The sequence below is a fragment of the Larus michahellis genome, chromosome 25, assembly GCF_964199755.1.
Source record: "Larus michahellis chromosome 25, bLarMic1.1, whole genome shotgun sequence".
Classification (NCBI taxonomy): Eukaryota; Metazoa; Chordata; class Aves; order Charadriiformes; family Laridae; genus Larus; species Larus michahellis.
Window position 1 is genome coordinate 2,222,826 of NC_133920.1, and position 21,047 is coordinate 2,243,872.

Sequence of the window (21,047 nt, forward strand, 5' to 3'; positions counted from 1 at the left end):
GGCCCATGGACCCTCTGCCCCACACACTGCCCCATAGATTCCCCCCCTGCCCCACAGATCCCCCACTGGCCCATGGACCCTCCGCCCCATACACTGCCCCATAGATTCCCCCCCTGCCCCACAGATCCCCCACTGGCCCATGGACCCTCCGCCCCACACACCGCCCCATAGATTCCCCCCCTGCCCCACAGATCCCCCACTGGCCCATGGACCCTCTGCCCCACGCGCTGCCCCATAGATTCCCCCCCTGCCCCACAGATCCCCCACTGGCCCATGGAGCCTCCGCCCCACACACCGCCCCATAGATTCCCCCCCTGCCCCACAGATCCCCCACTGCCCAACGGACACCCCCCTGCCCCACGCACTGCCCCACAGATCCCTCCCTGCCCCACAGATCCCCCACTGGCCCATGGACCCTCCGCCCCACGCGCTGCCCCATAGATTCCCCCCTGCCCCGCACATCCCTCCCCCCCGCAACAAACTCCCCCCAGCCCCACACGCTGCCCCCCAAGTGGCTGCCCCCCCCCCCCCCGCCCCGAGCCGGACCCCCCACCGAGCCGGGGCCCCCTCCCCCACCGGAGGGACCCGACCGTCCGGGGCCGTGGGAACGGCGGGGGAGGGGCAGCTGGGGGTCACGCGGGGTCACCCACGTCACCCATCCCCCACCCGGGCTCGGGGGGAGGGGGGGGGGCACCCGGGTCCCCTCCCGGCATCCCCTGCGCGGGGGGGGGAGGGGGGGGGGGGATGGGAGCCCGGACGGCGGGGTCCCCTTTTTGGGGGGGGCTGAGGGTGGGGGTGTTGCACGCGCACGGAACAGGCGTGGAACGCGTCATGCACACGCAGCGCACGCACGGCACACGCATGGAACACGCATGGAACACGCACTGTGCACACTGCACACGCATGGAACACGTAATGCACACGCACTGCGCACACTGCATGCACTGCACGCGCACGGCACACGCACTGCGCGCACGGCACACGCATGGAACACGTAATGCACACGCACTGCACGCACGGCACACACAAGACACGCACCGCACACGCATGGCACACGTAATGCACACGCACTGCGCACACTGCATGCACTGCACGCGCATGGCACACGCACTGCACACATGGCACACACACGGCACACACTGCACACGCACAGCACACACTGCAGACGTAACGCACGCGCACGGCATGCTCATGGCACACGCACTGCACACACACCGCACGCACGGCACGCGCACGGCACACGCAATGCACATGCAGAGAACGCACAGCACACGCACAGCACACACATGACACACACTGCACACACACTGCACGCACTGCACACGTAATGCATATGCAGGGCACGCACGCACACGGCACGGCACGCTCATAACACACACACTGCACACGCACAGCACACGCACGGCACACACTGCACACCTAATGCACATGCACGGCACACGCACCGCATGCACTGCACACGCACAGCACATGCTCATAACACACACTGCACACGCACTGCACACGTAATGCGCACATACGGCACACGCACGGCACACGCACGGCACACGCACGGCACACACACGGCACGCTCATGGCACACGCACGGCACATGTAATGCACACGCACTGCATGCACGGCACACGCACGGCACGCACTGCACACGTAATGCACATGCACGGCACACGCATGGCACACGCGCTGCACGGTCATAACACACGCACTGCACACGCACCGCGCGCTCATGGCACGTGCCCGGCACACGCACTGCACACACGGCACATGCACAGCACACGCGTGACACACACTGCACACACACAACACACGCACTGCACACACGGCACACGTAATGCACACGCACGGCACACGCTGCACACGTAATGTACATGCACGGCACATGTGCTGCGTGCACTGCACACACATGGCACACACGGCACATGCACTGCACATGCACGGCACGCACAGCACACGCACTGCACACGCACGGCACACGCACTGCACGCATTGCACGCACTGCACACACGGCACACGCACTGCACACGCACGGCACATGCACAGCACATGCAATGCACACGCAATGCCCGCATGGCACACGCACTGCATGCACTGCACACACATGGCACATGCTCATAACACACACTGCACACGCACTGCACACGTAATGCGCACATACGGCACACGCACGGCACACGCACGGCACGCACTGCACACGCATGGCACACGCACTGCACACATAATGCACACGCATGGCACGCTCATGGCACAGGCCCGGCACACACACTGCATGCACTGCACACGCACGGCACGCGCATGGCACACGTAATGCGCACGCACTGCACACGTAATGCATACACACAGCACACGCGCTGCGTGCACTGCGCACACATGGCACACACGGCACACACACTGCAGACACACTGCAGGTGCACGGCGCACACTGCACACGTAATGCACCCGCCCGGCACACGCACTGCACGGCACACGCCCGGCACACGCTCATGACACACACTGCACATGCACGGCACACACACGGCCACGCAGGGCACACGTAACACAGACGCACAGCACACGCACGGCACGCTCATGGCACACGCACTGCACACGCACTGCGTGCACTGCGCACACATGGCACACGCACTGCACACGCGCTGCAGATGCACGGCACACACTGCACACGTAATGCACACGCACAGCACACGCACTGCACGCTCATAGCACACGCACTGCACACACTGCGCACGCACTGCACACTCACGGCACATGTAATGCACACGCACTGCACGCACTGCACACGCACGGCACACGCACGGCACACGCACGGCACACGCACGGCACACGCACTGCACACACTGCACACGCACGGCACACGCACGGCACACACTGCACATGTAATGCACCCGCACAGTACACACTGCACACACACTGCATGCACTGCACACACTGCACACGCAATGCACACGCACGGCACACGCAATGCACACGCACTGCACACGCACGGCACGCTCACGGCATGCACTGCATGCACTGCACGTTTACGGCGCGCAACGCACACACGCACTACTGCACGCTCACTGCACACGCACTGCATGCACGGCACACAGCACGCACTGCACGCTTACAGCGCGCAACGCACACACGCACTGCACGCTCGCGGCACACGCACTGCACGCACTGCACGCTCACGGCACGCGTGCAATGCAGAGGCACGGGGCGCAGCGAGCGTGCAATGAGTGCTTGTGCCTCGCACACTCACTGCACGCCCACTGCGCTCACGCTGCACGCTCGCTGCACCCCACGCTCGCGCCTCGCACGCCCACCGCGCTCACTGCACACGCACTGCGCGCTCCCGGCGCTCCCTGCACCCCGTGCTGGTGCCTTGCACGCCCACTGCGCTCACTGCACGCTCGCTGGGCGCTCACTGCGTGCTCACTGCACCCCACGCTCGTGCCTTGCACGCTCACCACCCTCCTTGCACGCTCCCTGCGCCCCGTTCTCGTGTGTTGCACGCCCACTGCGCTCACTGCACGCTCGCTGGGCGCTCACTGCATGCTCACTGCGTCCCACACTTGTGCCTTGCACGCTCACCGCCCTCCTTGCACCCTCCCTGCATCCCGTGCTCGTGCCTTGCACGCTCACTGCAGGCTCACTGCACGCTCACTGCACACCACGCTCGTGCCTTGCACCCTCCCTGCGCCCTGTGCTCATGTAGTGCATGCTCACTGCCCTCCTTGCACACTCACTGCGCCCGGTGCTTGTGCATTGCACGCTCCCTGCGCCCCGTTCTCGTGCGTTGCACGCCCACTGCACTCACTGCACGCTCGCTGGGCTCTCACTGCATGCTCACTGCGTCCCACGCTTGTGCCTTGCACGCTCCCTGCACTCTCCCTGCGCACCACGCTCGTGCCTTGCACGCTCACTGCCCTCCTTGCACCCTCCCTGCGCACCATGCTTGTGCATTGCACGCTCACTGCAGGCTCACTGCAGGCTCACTGCATGCCACACTCGTGCCTTGCACGCTCCCTGCACCCCGTGCCCGTGCATTGCACACTCACTGCCCTCCGTGCACGCTCCCCGCATGCTCCCTGTACCCCGTGCTTGTGCCTTGCACGCTCACTGCACTCACTGCAGGCTCACTGCAGGCTCACTGCACGCCACACTCGTGCCTTGCACACTCCCTGCAGGCTCACTGCACGCTCACTGCACGCCACACTCGTGCCTTGCACCCTCCCTGCACCCCGTGCTTGTGTGTTGCACGCTCCCTGCACACTCCCTGCACCCCGTGCTTGTGCCTTGCATGCTCCCTGCGCACCACGCTCGTGCCTTGCATGGTCACCGCCCTCCTTGCACCCTCCCTGCGCACCACGCTTGTGCCTTGCACGCTCCCTGCCCTCACTGCACGCTCACTGCATGACACGCTCGTGTCTTGCACACTCCCTGCACCCCGTGCTCGTGCCTCGCACGCTCGCTGCCCTCCTTGCACGCTCCCTGCACGCTCCCTGCGCCCCGTGCTTGTGCATTGCACACTCCCTGCACAATCCCTGCACCCCATGCTCGTGCCTTGCACGCCCACTGCGCTCACTGCACGCTCGCTGGGCGCTCACTGCATGCTCACTGCATCCCGTGCTCGTGCCTTGCACCCTCCCTGCACCCTGTGCTTGTGCCTTGCACGCTCCCTGCGCACCACGCTTGTGCCTTGCACGCTCACTGCCCTCACTGCACGCTCACTGCACGACACGCTCATGTCTTGCACACTCCCTGCACCCCGTGCTTGTGCGTTGCACGCTCGCTGCCCTCCTCGCACGCTCCCTGCATGCTCCCTGCACCCCGTGCTCATGCGTTGCACGCTCACTGCACTCACTGCATGCTCACTGCACGCCACACTCGTGCCTTGCACGCTCCCTGCACCCCGTGCTTGTGCCTTGCATGCCCACTGCGCTCACTGCACGCTCACTGCACGCCACACTCGTGCCTTGCACACTCTCTGTGCCCCGTGCTCGTGTGTTGCACGCTCGCTGCCCTCCTCGCACACTCCCTGCACACTCCCTGCACCCCATGCTCGTGCCTTGCACGCCCACTGCGCTCACTGCACGCTCGCGGGGCGCTCACTGCATGCTCACTGCATCCCATGCTCGTGCCTTGCACTCTCACTGCCCTCCTTGTACACTCACTGCGTCCCGTGCTTGTGCATTGCACGCTCACTGCAGGCTCACTGCAGGCTCACTGCACGCCACACTCGTGCCTTGCATGCTCCCTGTGCCCCGTGCTTGTGCGTTGCACGCTCACTGCAGTCACTGCACCCCGTGCTCGTGCCTTGCACGCTCCCTGCACGCTCCCTGCGTCCCATGCTCGTGCCTTGCACGCTCACTGCAGTCTCACTGCACGCTCACTGCACGACACGCTCGTGTCTTGCACGCTCCCTGCGCCCCGTGCTTGTGTGTTGCACGCTCCCCGCACACTCCCTGCACCCCGTGCTTGTGCCTCACACGCTCACTGCACTCACTGCAGGCTCACTGCATGCCACACTCGTGCCTTGCACGCTCCCTGCGCCCCGTGCTCATGTGTTGCACGCTCACTGCACTCCGTGCTCCTGCCTTGCACGCTCACTGCCTTCACTGCACGCTCACTGCACGCCACTCTCATGCCTTGCACACTCCCTGCGCCCCGTTCTCGTGCGTTGCACGCCCACTGCACTCACTGCACGCTCGCTGGGCTGTCACTGCATGCTCACTGCGTCCCACGCTTGTGCCTTGCACGCTCACTGCCCTCCTTGCACCCTCCCTGCGCACCATGCTTGTGCATTGCACGCTCACTGCAGGCTCACTGCAGGCTCACTGCACGCCACACTCGTGCCTTGCACACTCTCTGTGCCCCGTGCTCATGTGTTGCACGCTCACTGCCCTCCTCGCACACTCCCTGCACCCTGTGCTCGTGCCTTGCACGCCCACTGCGCTCACTGCACGCTCGCTGGGCGCTCACTGCGTGCTCACTGCATCCCATGCTCGTGCCTTGCACTCTCACTGCCCTCCTTGCACACTCACTGCGTCCCGTGCTCGTGCATTGCACGCTCCCTGCGCCCCGTGCTTGTGCCTTGCACGCTCCCTGCCCTCACTGCACGCTCACTGCACGACACGCTCGTGCCTTGCACGCTCCCTGCACCCCACGCTCGTGCCTCGCACGCCCACTGCGCTCACTGCGCTCACTGCACGCTCCCTGCGCCCCACGCTCGTGCCTTGCACGCTCACCGCCCTCCTCGCACGCTCCCCCCCCGCCCCCCGCACACACACGTGCTCCGCCGCCGCGTCACACGCCTCGCACACGCGTGGGGGCCCTCCCCCCCCCCCAAATCAGGGTGACCCCCCCCCCCAGGGCGCTGCACCCCCAAACCCCGACCCCCCCCCCCCAAACACCCCCCCCAACCCCAAAACAGCCCCCCCCGACCCCCCCCAAACCCCCAAAAAATCACTGCACCCCACTCGAGGGCGCTTCCCCCCCCCTCCCAACCCCCTCCCCCCCCGCACCCCAAAATCATTTGGGGGGGGGAGCTGCACCCCCAAAAAAATCCTCTGCTGCCCCCCCCCCCAAACCCCCTGCAGGCACCCTGGGGGGGGGGGCTGCACCCCTAAATCCATGCCCCCCCCCCCCAAATCCCTGAACCCCCCCCCGAAACCAGCGCATTCACCCCCCCCCAACCCCCTCTGGGCAAGATGGGGGGGGGCTGCACCCCCAAAAAATCACCGCACCCCCCCCCAAAAAACCCTCCTCCCTCCCCCCCAAAATCCCTGTCTGCACCCGCGGGGGGGGGGGGGGCTCTGCACCCCCAAAAAATCGCTCCCCCCCCCCAATTCCTGCAACCACCCGGAGGGGGGGGGAGGGGTCTGGGCTCCCCAAAAATACCCCACTGCCCCCCCCCACCCCCCAAAACTCCCGTCTGCCCCCCCGGGGGGGGGGTGTGTGGAGGGGGCTCTGCACCCCCAAATTCTCTGCCCCCCCCTAAAAATCACTGCCCCCCCCCCCACTCTTACCCCCCGCCCAAGTCACCGCCCCCCCCCCCCAAATCCCGGCATGCCCCGCGAGCGCCGCCCCCCCCCCCAAAAAACCCCCCTCCCCAATCCCTGCCCCCCCCCAGCCCCCCTTCCCAATATGCACCGCGGGGCACAGCGCCCCCCCACCCCCCAAATCGCTGCCCCCCCCCCTCTTTTTCCCCCTCCCCCCCCACCCCAAGCCCCGTTCCCACGGCCCGGCCCCTCCCCCCCCCCGCTCCTCCGGGCCCCCCCCCCGGCCCCTCCCCCCCCGCTCGGCCCCGCGTTCCCACGGTCCCGCCAACCAACCCCCCCCCTCCCCCCCCCCCCCAAAAAAAAACCCCGGGTCCCGTTCCCCCGCCCCTCCCCCACCCACCTTCCCACGGTCCCTCCCCTCCCCCCCCCCCCCAATTTTGGGCCCAGTTCAGCCCAGTTCAGCCCAGTTGGTCCCATGGTAGCCCCTCCCCGACGCACCCCCCCCCCAAAAAACTTTTTAGTGTTTTTTTTTTGGTTTTTTTTTTTTTGTTTTTTTCTCTCCCCCCTCAAACTTTTTCCGCGCCGCCAAAGTGCGGCCGCGCCGACCCGCCGCCCCCCCCCGCCGCCCCCCCTCGGCCCGGTTCGGCCGAATTCGGGTTAAAACCGGGTAAAACCGGGTAAAATCGGGTAAAATCGGGTAAACTCGGCTCGGTCCCGGCCACCCCCCACCCCCGACCCCCGGCTCCGCTCGGTTTAACTCGACCCGGTTCGGTTTAACTCGCCTTAACCCGGGTTAACTCGCTTGGGGCCGGGTTAACTCGGGTTAACTCGGCTCAACTCGACCCGGCTCAGCCCGGTTCGGGTTAACTCGGGGTTAACTCGCCCTAACTCGGGGTTAACTCGCCCTAACTAACTCACTCGGGTTAACTCGGCTCGGCCCGGTTCGGTTCGCCTTAACTCGGGTTAACTCGGCCCGGTTCGGCTTAACCTCGACGGAACTCGGCTCGACTCGTCTGCACCGGGTTTAACCCGGTTTAACTCGGGCCCGACGCGGCTCGGTTCGGCTTCACCCGACCGGCTTCGGCTTCACTCGGTTAAACTCGGTTCGGCTCAGCCCGGTTCGGTTTAACTCGGTTTAACTCGGTTCCGTTCGGCTTAACTCGGTCTCACTCGGCTCAACTCGGCCCCGGACCCCCCCCCGGTAAATCCCGGTAAGTCCCGGTCCCCCCCCCCCGTTCCCGCTCACCTGCGGCCGCCCCGAGTCCCACCATCAGCAGCAGCAGCAGCGGCGGGGCCCCCCCAGCCCCCCCGGGGCCCCCCCCGGGACCCCCCCCCGGCCCATGGCGGCGGCGGCGGCGGCGGCGGCGGGGCCCGGTTCAACCTCGGAGCGGCCGCGACCGCCGGCCCCGGGACACGCCCCTCCCCCCCCGGCCACGCCCTCCCCCGAGGACACGCCCCCACGGCCACGCCCCAGGCCACGCCCCACCGGAGAGGGGACGGGACCGACCACCGCCCCCCCCCCCCCTCCAACAACGGGGACCCCCGACCCCCCCCCCCCCCCCCCACCCTCCCCCGGGACCCACCCGGGACCCACGGACCCACCCGGGGACTGACCCCCTTCGCCCCCCCCCGCAACGGACCCACGGAACCCCCCCGGGACCCAACGACACCCCCCCCCCGGGACTGAGCCCCACGGACCGCCCCCCCCCCCCCCCCCGGGACCCACCGACCGACACCCCCCCCCTCCCCCCCAATGAACCCACCCGGGATCGGGACACACACACCCCCCCCCCCCCCCCCGGGGACCGCCCCCCCCCCTCCCCCCGCCGTGGGTCCCCCCGGGGTGGGGGAGGGGTCCCTCCGGGGTGGGGGAGGGGCGATGCAGCTGTTGCCCCCCCCCCCCCCCCCGGCGGCCGCGGCAGCTGCGGGGCCCAGCGCCAGCGAGGGGGGCCCCGATCGGGGGGGAACCCGGGCACCCCCCCCCCCCCCCCGGAGGGATCCAGGCGTCCGGCCCCGCCCCCCACCCCGCGGGGTTTCTCTGGTTCTGGGCCCCCCCCCCCCCCCCCCAAAAAAAAAAGAAAAAAACCCAAAAAAAGAAATTAAAAAAAAAAAAAAAGTCGCCGGGGAACATTCCTGCGGGTCCGCGGGGGGGCACCGGGGGGGGGGGGCACCCGGACCTGGCATTGTCACCCGTGGGTGCTGGCGCTGCCACCTGGGACATGGCACTGGCACCCGGGACCCGGCACTGTCACCCGTGGGTGCTGGCAGTGGCACCTGGGGACATCCCACTGTCACCCGCGGGTGCTGGCAATGGCACCCATGGCCTGGCACTGTCACTCAGGGTCAGTGGTGGCACCCAGGGGTGCTGTCGATGTCACTCGGGGACTGGCACTGTCACCCGTGGGTGGTGGCTCTGTCTCCTGGGGACTGGCACTGGCACCAAGGACCTGGCACTGGCACCCAGTGACGGGCACTGGCACCTGGGGACCTCTCACTGTCACCCGTGGGTGCTGGCACTGTCACCCTGTGACGGGCACTGGCACCTAGTGACTGGCACTGTCACCTGGGACCCAGCACTGTCACCCGCGGGTGCTGGCACTGTCACCCGGGACCCGGCACTGTCACCCGTGGGTGCTGGCACTGTCACCTGGGACCCGGCACTGTCACCCGTGGGTGCTGGCACTGCCACCTGAGGACTGGCACTGGCACCAAGGACCCAGCACTGTCACCCACGGGTGGTGGCTGTGTCACCCCAGACCTGGCACTGGCACCCAGTGACTGGCACTGACACCTGGGGACGTCCCACTGTCACCCGTGGGTGCTGGCAATGGCACCTGGGACATGGCATTGTCACCCACAGGTGCTGGCTCTGTCACCAAGGACCTGGCACTGTCACCCATAGGTGGTGGCACCCCGGACCTGGCACCCACACCTGGGGACTGGCACTGTCACCCGCGGGTGGTGGCACTGTCACCTTGGACCTGGCACTGTCACTCAGGGTCAGTGGTGGCACCCAGGGGTGCTGTCAATGTCACTCGGGGACTGGCACTGTCACCCGTGGGTGCTGGCTCTGTCACCTTGGACCTGGCACTGTCACCCGTGGGTGGTGGCAGTGGCACCCCGGACCTGGCACTGTCACCCGGGACCCAGCACTGTCACCCGTGGGTGCTGGCATGAGCCCGGTCTCACGCTGCCACCCACAGATTTGGGTGTCTGTCCCCACCCCCCCGAACCCCCCCCTCCACCTGGGTCCCCGTCCCCGCGGGGTGGGGGAGGGGACGTCCCCGAGATGTCCCCAAGTGTCCCCTCCCCCGACAGCACCCGCCCGCTGCCGACACCCGACTTTATTGAGGCCACTTGGGAACAGAAGGCACCGCCCGGACGCCGGGGTCCCCGTACAGATGTTGGGGTCACAATCCAGATGTTGGGGGCCCCCAGTGGACGTGGGGAGGGGAGGGGCGGTCCCCACCCACCCAGATGTTGGGGTCCCCACCCAGATGGGGGGGGGGGGGGTCCTCGCCCAACCACCGCGGCCACCAGCCAGATGTTGGGCTCCTCGCCCAGATGTTGAGGGTCCCCAGCCAGATGTTGGGGCCACCAGCCAGATGTTCGGTCCTTGTCCAGATGTTGAGGGTCCCCAGCCAGATGTTGGGGCCACCAGCCAGATGTTGGGCTCCTCGCCCAGATGTTGAGGGCCCCCAGCCAGATGTTGGGCTCCTCACCCAGATGTTGGGGTCCCCACCCAACCATCGGGACCCCCACCCAGATGTCGGATCTCCTCACCCAGATCTTGGGTCCCCACCCAGCTGGTGGGTTCCTCCCCCAGATGTTGAGGTCCCACTTACGACCAGGGCCCCTGCCCAGATGTTGGGTCCTCACCCAGATGTTGGGGTCTCCACCCAACCACCGGAGTCACCACCCAGATGTTGGATCTCCTCACCCCGATGCTGGGTTCCCCACCCAGATGTTGAGGTGCCCACCCAGATGTTGGGATTCCCCCCATCCAGATCTTGGGTCTCCACCCAGATGTTGGGTCCTCACCCAGATGTTGAGATCCCCACCCAACCACCAGGGCCCCCACCCAGATGTTGGGTCCTCACCCAGGTGTTGGGTCCTCACCCAGATGTGGGTTCCTCACCCAGATGTTGAGGTCCCACCAACCACCAGGGCCCCCACCCAGAGCTTGGGTTTCCCCACCCAGATGTTGGGTTCCTCCCCTAGACGTTGGGTCCTCACCCAGATGTTGGGACCCTCCCCCCCCCCCCCCGCCCCCGATCTTGGGTCCTCACCCAGATGTTGGGTCCCCACGACCCCACCCCCCATCTCCTCTCCACCTCCCCAACCTCCCCTTTCCCCCAAAGGTGGGGAGCACCCACGGGTGCCCCTACGGGTGCTGGTCGCCCCCATCGAGGAAGTCGGCCATGAGGCGGGCGAGGGGGCGGGGCTGGTCCTCGGGCAGCCAATGGCTGGCGCCGGGCAGGAGGTGGAGGCGGGCGGTGGGGCGCAGGCGGTGGAGCAGGCGGGGGGCCAGGCGGGCGTCCAGGAAGGCGTCGTGGGTGCCCCACAGCAGGAGGGTGGGGGACGGGGGGGGCTCGCGGGGGATCGGGGTGTCCCTAGGGGAGGGGAAGGGGAGGGGAGGTCAGTGGAGGGCACCCAAATTGGAGGGGGGGGGGGATACCCAAAGGGGAGCACCCCAACGTGGAGAAACCCAATGGGGGCACCTCAACATGGAGCACCCCAACGTGGAGATCACCAACACGGAGAACCCCAAAGGGGGCACCCGAATGGGAGCACCCAATGGGAGCACCACAACATGGAGAACCTCAATGGAAGCACCCCAACACGGAGAACCCCACTTGGGGCACCTCAAAGGGAGCACCCTGAAATGGGGGGGCACCCCAACGGGAGAACGCCAACATGGAGGACCCCAATGGGATCATCCCAAATGGGAGCAGCTCAATGGGAACCCACCAACGCCCCAACCAGGAGCACCCAACTGGGATCATCCCAAATGGGAGCACCCCGATGGGATCCCACCAACGCCCCAACCAGGAGCACCCAACACACAACACCCAACCCAAGAGCACCCAAAACGGGATCATCCCAAACGGGAGCAACTCAATGGGATCCCACCAACGCCCCAACCAGGAGCACCCAACCCAAGAGCACCCAACTGGGATCATCCCAAATGGGAGCACCCCAATGGGACCCCACCAACACCAGCACCCAACGCCCAACACTCAACCCCAGAGCACCCAACCTTGGCACCCTAACCCCGGATGTCCCCCCCCCGCCCCGGCCCCAAACCCCACCTACCGGAAGAGGTTGCGGTAGTAGTGGAGGGTGGGGGTCAGCCCCCCCGGCTGGGAGAGGCTGTAGAGGTAGGCGTCTACCTCCTGCTCCGTCAACTGCCGCGTTGGGTTCTGGATCCCCGTCCAAGGTCCCGTCAGGATGGTCTTCACCAGCTACGGGGCCACCAAGGAGGACAGGAGGCCTGGGTGAGGCCACCACCCCAAAACCGGTGCCAAGGGAGCGTGGGCTTGGTTGGTTCTCCTCAACGGGTTCTTGAGGAGCTCCTTGGGTTGGGGAGGTGCAGAAGGTGGCACGGGGGACGAGGTGGGGACAAGGGGACGTGGGGCTGGGGTCTCACCTCAAAGTCCGCCAAGGAGAGGAGGAGCTCGGGCAGCCAGGGCAGCTGGAAGAGGAAGATGTAGCTGGAGCGCAGGAGCTGGGAGGGGTGGCAGGTGGCGAAATCTGCGCCGGGAGAGGGACACCGGTGTCAGGGCCACCACGGGGGTCCCAAACCCAGCCGCGGCGAGGGGACGGTACCTGGTGGTACCACCACGAGAGGTGGCAACCGATGGCATGGCCGGGAGAGGTGGCACCCGATGGCATGGTCATGGGATGGCACCCAACGGTGCGGCCATGAGAGATGGCACCCAAGGGTATGGCCATGAGAGAGGGCACCCAATGGCACTGTGGTGGCATGACACAGCCATGGGAGATGGCACCCAGTGGCACCCAAGATGTCACCTGATGGCATGGCCATGACAGATGGAACCCAAGAGCCTGGTCCTAAGAGATGGCACCCAACGACAAGGCCACGAGATGGCACCCAATGGCATGGCCATGAGAGACGGCACCCAACAGCCTGGTCCTAAGAGATGGCACCCAATGACAAGGTCACGAGAGACGTCACCTGATGGCACTGTGGTGGCATGACACAGCCATGGGAGATGGCACCCAATGGCATGGCCATGAGAGATGGCACCCAACGACAAGGCCATGAGATGGCACCCAATGGCATGGCCATGAGATGGCACCCAACAGTGGGACCATAAGAGATGGCACCCAATGGCATGGCCATGGCCATGAGAGATGGCACCCAATGTCACCACGGTGACACATCACAGCAGGGAGGGCTGGTCCCTGATGGCACAGCCACGCCACGCCACCACAGGAGGTGGCACCCCACGAGAACCAGCACCCACCCACGGCCATGACCACAAGAGACGCCACCCGATGGCCTGCTCCAGCCCCGGGTGCCCCACCCTGTCCCCAAGAAGCCACCCCTTACCTGCCATGACGGCCCGGGAAGGAGCATCCATGATGACCAACTTCTCCACCATGGCTGGGTGGCTGGCGGCCAACTCCCAGGCCAGGAGTCCACCCCAGTCGTGTCCCACCAAGATGCACTTGGGGGACGCCGCCGCGGTGGCACCGGTGGCCGCCGTCACCTCGCTCTGCCCCTTGGGTGTCCCCAGGATCTCGATGACCTGGCGGACGTCCTCCAGGAGGACCTCCAGGCGGTAGCTGTCCCTGCCCGGTGGCTTCTCAGAAGCTCCGTAACCCCGAAGATCCAGGGCCACCACCCGGTAGCGGGTGCCGAACTCCTGCAGGAGATGCCTCCAGCAGAACCTGGGAGGAGGAAGACGACGACGATGATGATGATGATGGTGGTGGTGGTGACACCGGCTGGGGAGGGGGACGGACACGGACGGTGGTGGCACTTGGTGGCCCCACCCTTGGTGACACCCACCAGTTCTGGGGGAAGCCGTGGAGGAGCAGCATCAAGGGGGCCGTGGTGGGACCTCGGGTGACGTAGTGGAGCCGCAGCCCCGAGTCCTGGGTGGGGGGGTGTCTGTCAGTTGGGTGCCCCCATCCCAAACCCCCCCCCGACCCCCCCCATAACCCCCCCCCCCACTCCGGGACCCCCAAATCCCCCCCCCCCCCCAGCTCACATGGAGCCCCCCAAGTTGTCCCACCAGCAGGCCCCTACTGAGGAGCAGCTTGCCCCCCCCCCACCAGCCCCCCAAGTCCCACCCCCCCCATCACCCAATTCCCTGCTGCCCCCCCAGGGACCCCCAGGACCCCCCCCAGGACCCCCAGAATCTCCCCAAAAGCTCCCCCCAGAGCCCACCAAGTCCCCCCGGGACCTCCAAGACCCTCCCCCCCCCCCCGGCAAAAGTCCCCTGGACCCCCCCCGACCCCCTCCCACCTCCAAAGACACCCCCGAGCCACTACAGACCACCCAGGACCCCTCAAAGCCCCCCCCCCCGAACCCCCCAACCCCCCCCCCCCCCCCGAGCCCCCCAAGACACCCCCAAGACCCTCCCCTATCCCTCCAGGACCCCCCCCCACAGGACCTCCCCCCCCCCAAGCTGCTGCAGGACCCCCCCAAAAGCACCCCCACACCCCCCTCCCCCCGTGCCCCCCAGGACCCCACAACCCTCCCCAAGGCCCCCAAGAGCCCCCCCCTCAAAGACCCCACCGAATCCCTCCAGACACCCCCTAAGTCCCCCCCAAACCCCCCCCCCAGGACCCCCAAGACCCCCCCCCCTGGGCCCCCCCCACCTTGAGGCGCAGGTATCGGTGCTCCCCGAAAGTGCCATCGGCCAGGCCGGGGGGGGGCCGGTCCCTCACCCGCCACCAGAAGGTCCCCCGGGGTCCCCGGCGCAGCAGCACCCCCAGCCCCCACAGCCCGTAGGCCACCCCCGCGGCCACCACGGCCACCGCCACCCCCAGCCGGGCCACCAGGCGCCGCAGGGCCAGCAGGAGCCGGGTGGGGGCCAGCAGCAGCGTGCAGAGGGACAGGAGCATGGCGGCGGGGGGGGACGGGACACGGGGACGTGTCACCTGGGGAGGGGGACACACACTGGGTCACCAAGGTGGCCATGGCACCGGGGGGGGGGGTCTCATCCCTTTGGTGGCCCCATCATCAGGATGGCCACGGCACCAAGGTGCCCCATCCCTTTGGTGGCCCTGTCACCAGGCTGCCATGTCACCAAGGTGGGCTGTCACCAGGGTGTCCCATCCCCATGGTGGCCATGTCACCAAGATGAGATGTCACCAGGTGGCCCCATCACCGCGGTGTCCCTTTCTCATGGTGGCCCTGTCACCGGGATGCCCTGTCACCAAGGTGGGCTGTCACATCCCCATGGTGGCCATGTCCCCAGTGGCCCATCCCTAGGGTGGCCCTGTCACCAGGGTGTCCCCATGCCCCATGTCCCCTGAGGTGCCATGTCACCTTGGTGACCCAGCACCGCAGTGTCCCATCCCCACGGTGGCCATGTCCCCGGGGTGACCCAGCACCAGTGTCCCATCACCAAGGGCCACCAGGGCGTCCTGTGCCCCCCATGTCCCGTGTCCCCACGGTGTCCCATTCCTGGGTGGCGTGTCACCACGCTGCCCTATCATCAGGATGTCACCATCAGGGTGTCACCCTCGCCGGGGTGGCCCTGCCACCACCATGTCCCATCCCTGAGGCACCACGTCACCAGAGTGGCACCATTCACCCGGGCGTCCCCGTCACCAGCATGTCCCACCCAGGGGGTGGCCCTGCCGAGGGGGTCCTTGTCACCAGGGGGTCCCACCACCAGGGTGTCCCTGTCACTGGGGGGTCCTTGTCACCGGGGTGTCCCATCGTTGGCGTGTCCTGACATGGGGGGGTCCCACCATGGGGGGGGGGGTGGTGTCCCTGTCGCCGGGGGGGTCCCACCACCAGCGTGTCCTTGTCACCGAGGGGTCCCTGTCACCGATCCTGGGGGGCGGGGTGGGGCTGTCGTTGGAGTGTCACGACAGGAGGGTGTCCCTGTCACCTGTCCCTGTCACCGGGCTGTCTCAACATGGGGGGGGTGTCCCTGTCACCGGGGTGTCCCGACACGGAGGTGTCCCTGTCACCGGAGGGGGGGGGGGGAGGGGAAGCCATCACCAGGGTGTCCTGTCCCCGCAGTGTCCCTGTCACCGGGGTGTCCCGACATGGGGGTGTCCCTGTCACCGGGGGACGCTGTCACCAGTCACGGGGGTGTCGCGACTCGGGGGTGCCCTTGTCACCGGGGGTGTGTGTGTGTGTCCCTGTCACCTCGGTGTCCCCGTCACCGCGGTGTCCCGACAGAAGGGAGTCCCCCGGGGCCACCGGGCTGTCGCGACACGGGGGTGTCCTTGTCACCGGAGGGGGGGTCCCTGTCACCGCGCTGTCGCGACTCGGGGGTGTCCCTGCCCCCGGGGACCCTGTCCCCAGCGGGGCCCCTGCCCCCGGGGGGGGGTCCCTGTCACCGCGCTGTCGCGACACGGGGGTCCCTGTCGCCCGCCCCCCCCCGACTCCGGCCCGACCTTCTCGCGCCGCTTCCTCCGCCCGCCCGAGCTCGGCCGCGCCCGGCCCCGCCCCCTCCCGCTCATTGGTCGGCGCCGCGCGGGGGGCGGGGCCTCGGGGGGAAGCAGCCAATGGGAGCGCGGGGGGGGAAGGGCGGTGCGGGGGGAGGTCACGTGGGGGCAGGAGCGGCGCGGGGGGAGGGGCAGCGCCGGGCTCGGCCCTTTTTCGACTTTTTCCTTCCTTTTTTGGGCCTTTTCGGGCCATTTTTGGTGGTTTTTTTTTTTTTTGCCTTTTGCTATTTTTTCTTTTTTGCCTTTTCAACTTTTTTGGGCGGCCTTTTTTATGCATTTTCCGCCAGTTTCCCCCGTAATTTGCCTTTTCCCCCTTCCTTGTCTCTTTTTTTGCCTTTTTTTTGGCCCTTTTCGCCTCTTTTTTGGGGGGGGGGGCCTTCTTTTTGCTTTTGCCTTTTTACCTGTTCCTCCCCCCACACACACTTTTTTGGCTTCTTCCCTTCTTTTTCCTTCCCCCCCCTTTATTTTTCCTTTTCTTGGCCTTTTTTTTTTAACCTCTTTTACCTTTTTTTTGCCATTTTAACATTTTCTTAACCTTTTTTTCCCCCCTTTCTTACTCTTTCTTCCCTATTTTGCCCCCCCCCGCCACAATTATAACCTGATTTACAATTTCTATAACTGGCCTGACAGTCAATAATTTATAAGAATTGTTTTACTATTTTTACATGATTTTTCATGATCAATAATTTAAAACCATTAAAAATACTTTATAGTAATTTCTAGAGCCGGATCCCAGGATTCTTTAGGATCCCGTTGAATTTCTTTCGCAGCCCCGGGGGCCGCACCACGAATAGTTAATTAACGCCACCAATTTCAACCGGCACTTTTAAAATTAAACCGTGACTTTTAAAATTAAAACGTGCAGCGGGAAAAACTGATTTTTCCACGTTAAATTTCCCAGGCCGCGGCTAACAGCCAAAAAAAAGCCAATTTCCAAATTTAAGAGCGAAACCGGACTTTTTAACAACTTAACCTTAAAACGCCATTTTTTTTAAAGGGTCTGGATTTTTTTGTTTCGTTTTGTTTTTGTTTGAAATGGAAATTTCGGTTTTTGGTAGGAAAGTTCCGTTTCTGCGCTGCCCAGACTTAACGCTCCGGTTTTCCATATGAAAACGTCAAATCTTAAGATTCGTGCTTCCATTTTTTTTTTTCAACAGAAGCGAATTTTCAACTTATTTCCGTTTCAAGGCGAAAACTTCCCATTTTAAAATTTCTCGATTTTAAGATTTTTTTCTTTTCATTAAAATTATCAATTAAAATAGAAATTTTGAAATTACCCGAGTTGACCCAAAACCTAAACTTGGGGCCGACGGTGACCCCCCACCCCCCATCCCCCCCCGGATTCCTCCCCTCCCCCACCCCTTCGGCCCCATCGCTGGGGGGAGGGTGGGGGGGGGGGGGAGGGGCAAAGAAATGGGGCGAAAAGCGGTGTTTTTTTTTTTTTTTTTAAAAAACCAAAAGAGCTGCGTTTATTCCATGATCGGCACAGACCCAACTGCGTTTTCACGGGAATAAAGGAAAAAAATCCAACCGACCGACGGCTCCGGCGCGGGTCCCGCTGCGGGGGAGGGGCGGGGGGGGGTGGGTTATGGCACCGAGTGGGAACGAAACCGGAAAAAAAAAAAAAATAATAAAATAATAATAATAATAATAAAATTAATGAGGGGGAGGGGCGTCCGCCCCCGCCCCCCCGCTCGGAAAACCTGGAGATTTCGTAAGATTTTTTTTTGGAAAATGAAATATATAATTTTTTTTTTTTTTTACATTTTTTTTTTTTTTTTTAAAAATCAACCCAAGGAAAGCAGGAAAAAAAAAAATTAATAATAAAAATAAGAAACCGGCGGCTTTTTGGTTTTTTTTTGGGGGGGGGGGAGGGAGAAAAAGGGTTGAAGTGAGGGAATGTTGGGTTGGGGGGAAAAAACCCAAAAAAGGATCAATGTTGGGGGGGGGGAGGGGCAGGGGGAGGGGCGGCTCCTGCGCTGGGGAAGGCGGGGGGGGGTCGGGGGGGGTTGGAGGAGGGAAAAAGACAAAAAGGAGGGAAAAAATGGTGGGAGGAAAAGGGGAAAAAAGGTAAAAAAAGGGGGAAAAGGGAAAAGAGAAAAAAGAGGAAAAAGAATAAAAGAGGAAAAACAATGAAAAAGAAAAAAAAAGAAGAGAAAAAGAAAAGAGAAAAAAGAAAAAAGGAGAAAAATACAAAGGAAGAACGAAAGAAAAAAGAAAAAAGGAGAGAAAAATACAAAGGAAAAAAGAAAAAAAAAGAAAAAAAATAGGAGGGAGGATAAAAATGGAGAAAAAAAAGGAAGAAAAAAGGAAGAAAAAAGGATAAGGGGAAAAGAAAAATAAGGAAAAAAGGAGAAAAAAGAAAAATAAATGAAAGAGTTGAAAGAAATGGGGAAAAAGATAAAAAAACATTAAAAAACTGAGAAAAAGAAGTCAGAGAAAAGGAAGGAGAAAGAAAAAATGGGGGAGAAGGAGAAAAAAATGAGGGGAAAAAAGGAGAAAAAATGGGGGGAAAAAAGGAGAAAAATTTAAAAACTTGAGAGAGAAAAAAATGAGAAAAATTTGTTAAAAAAAATAAGGAGAGAAATTAGAAATTTTAAAAAGTAGGGAAATTAGAAATTTGAAGAAGTAGGGAAAAAAGGGAGGAAAAGACCCAGAAAGGAGGAGAATTCCCGCGGGATCGGGGGCGGGGACAGGGCTCCCCTCCCCCCCCAGCGCCCCTCCCCCCCCCCCCGGCCCCCCTCCTCCTCCCCCCCCCCAAGCTCCTGCCCCTCCCCCCCCTCCGGCCGCCACATTTCCCCCCCCGCTCCCCAAAAAAAAAAAAAAAAAAATCATCCAAAACTGGCGTTTATTTGGCTCCGCCCGTCGCCGCCGCCGCCCCTTTTTTCTCCCGAAAAAACCCCAAAATATGTGAAAAATACGCCAAAAAAACCCCAAAAAACCAACAAATAATCCCGACTATACAGTGAAGAAACGGGGGGGGGGGGGGGGGGGGGGAAGGGAGGAGGGAGGCGCCTTTTCCCGGCGGATTCGCGTCCGGATCGAGATTTTTTTTGTTTTTTTTTTTTTGTTTTTGTTGTTGTTCACTGGGATTTTTTGAATTCTTCCGGGTTCGTTTTTGTTTGTTGTTTTTTGTTTTTTGTTTTTTTTTCTTCCGCTGTGAAAAACGGGGGGAAAACGAGGGAAAAAAAATAAAAATGAGGAAATAACCCAAAAAAAACCAAACCACCCCGCGAGTCCAGGGGTTAAGGCAGAGCGGCGCCGGTCGGTGCATGCGGGACGATCCCGATCCCGGATTTTTTTTTTTTTTTTTTTTTAACACTTAACGGAGAGTCCAAAGCTTTTTTTTTTTTTTTTTGCCGGGGAAAGGGGAAAAAAAAGGAGATTTTTTTTTTTTTGTGTGGTTTTTTTTTGTTTTTTTTTTCCCGTTTTTTTTTTTTTTTTTTTTTTCTTTGAAAGAGTCAAATCGGGAGGAAATGAACCCAAAAAGCTCCGGGCGCCGTTAGAAAAGGTTTTCTTCGAATATTGCCAGTAAATCACTCTGGAAATTCATGTCGATCGTCGCCGCCATCTGGAAGAGAAACAAAAAGGGCCATGAGCAGCTTTCCCGGGATTTTTCCGCAATTCCCAGGAATTTTCAGAATTCTTTCAGCATTCCCAGGGTATTTTTTTTCGCCCTCCCCGGGGATTTTGGGGGGATTTTTCGGCATCTCTGGGGACTTTTTTTTTTTTTACTCCGAAAGGATTTTTCAGCATTCCCGGAATTTTTAGAATTCCTCACATTTTTTTCAGAATTCCCGGGAATTTTCAGAAGTCACTCAATTTTTTCAGCATTCCTGGTGGGGTTTTTTGTGCCCTCCCCAAGGATTTTTTAGGGATTCTTTTCAGCGTCTCGGCAATTGTCTTGAACTCCTAAAGGATTTTTCCGCATTCTCAGAATATAATTTTGGAATTCCTAGGATTTTTTTCAGAATTCCCATGATTTTCGGAATTCCCAGTATTTTTTGGCATTCCTAGGATTTTTTTTTCCTTTGCAGGGATTTTTTTTTTTTTTTAGATTTTTTTGGGCCATCTCTGGGGATTTTTCAGAATTCCTGGAACTTTTTTCGGAATTTCCAAGATTTTTTGTGGGCACCCCCAGGGACTTTTTTGGTGTCATCGGGGAATTTTCCAGAATTTCTGGGAATTTTTTTGTGGCATTCCCTGGGTTTTTTGGTTTCCCAGGAGATTTTTGGGTGCTGTCGGGGATTTTTTCGCCATCCCTGAGGATATTTTTGGCATCCTCAACGACTTTTCATCATTCCTGGAGAATTTTTTTGGCATTCCCAGAATTTAATTTCGTCATTCCCTGGATTTTTTCGGCATTCCTGGAGATTTTTTTAGCATCCCCAGGGATTTTTTAGTGTCACT

At 62.2% G+C, this 21,047-nt stretch overlaps 3 protein-coding genes across 13 annotated transcripts in view; all 3 read right to left on the minus strand.

Moving 5' to 3' along the window:
• NOTCH3 (notch receptor 3) overlaps nucleotides 1–8,366 on the minus strand; it is a 63,766-nt gene extending 55,400 nt beyond the window's left edge. The window contains 1 exon segment of the mRNA XM_074566954.1: nucleotides 8,221–8,366. Coding sequence (XP_074423055.1) covers nucleotides 8,221–8,245 — 25 coding nt within the window. The 5' untranslated portion in view covers nucleotides 8,246–8,366.
• Nucleotides 8,367–10,303: 1,937 nt separating this feature from the next.
• EPHX3 (epoxide hydrolase 3) lies at nucleotides 10,304–19,424 on the minus strand. Its single transcript, XM_074566922.1, has 7 exons — nucleotides 16,587–19,424; nucleotides 14,829–15,110; nucleotides 14,014–14,099; nucleotides 13,552–13,892; nucleotides 12,625–12,728; nucleotides 12,291–12,439; nucleotides 10,304–11,587 (listed from the first exon to the last, which is right to left on the minus strand). The coding sequence occupies exons 1-7, from the start codon at nucleotides 16,650–16,652 to the stop codon at nucleotides 11,359–11,361; spliced, it is 1,257 nt and encodes a 418-aa protein (XP_074423023.1). The 5' UTR covers nucleotides 16,653–19,424; the 3' UTR covers nucleotides 10,304–11,358.
• Nucleotides 19,425–19,468: 44 nt separating this feature from the next.
• The window catches only part of BRD4 (bromodomain containing 4), a 79,219-nt gene continuing 77,640 nt past the window's right edge, over nucleotides 19,469–21,047 (minus strand). For all 11 annotated transcript variants that reach the window (XM_074566912.1, XM_074566916.1, XM_074566909.1 and 8 more), the window contains one exon: nucleotides 19,469–20,208. In XM_074566912.1, the coding sequence (XP_074423013.1) occupies nucleotides 20,140–20,208 (69 nt within the window). In that variant the 3' untranslated portion in view covers nucleotides 19,469–20,139. The remainder of the gene's footprint in view (nucleotides 20,209–21,047) is intronic.

Excerpts from the sequence above, each read along its gene's own strand:
- EPHX3 (XM_074566922.1), bottom strand. The coding sequence starts at position 16,652 with ATGAGCGGGAGGGGGCGGGGCCGGGCGCGGCCGAGCTCGGGCGGGCGG. Across the intron at positions 13,893-14,013 it reads CACGGCTTCCCCCAGAACTG|GTTCTGCTGGAGGCATCTCC; the intron begins GTGGGTGTCACC and ends TCCTCCTCCCAG. Across the intron at positions 12,440-12,624 it reads TCTCCTTGGCGGACTTTGAG|CTGGTGAAGACCATCCTGAC; the intron begins GTGAGACCCCAG and ends GTGGCCCCGTAG.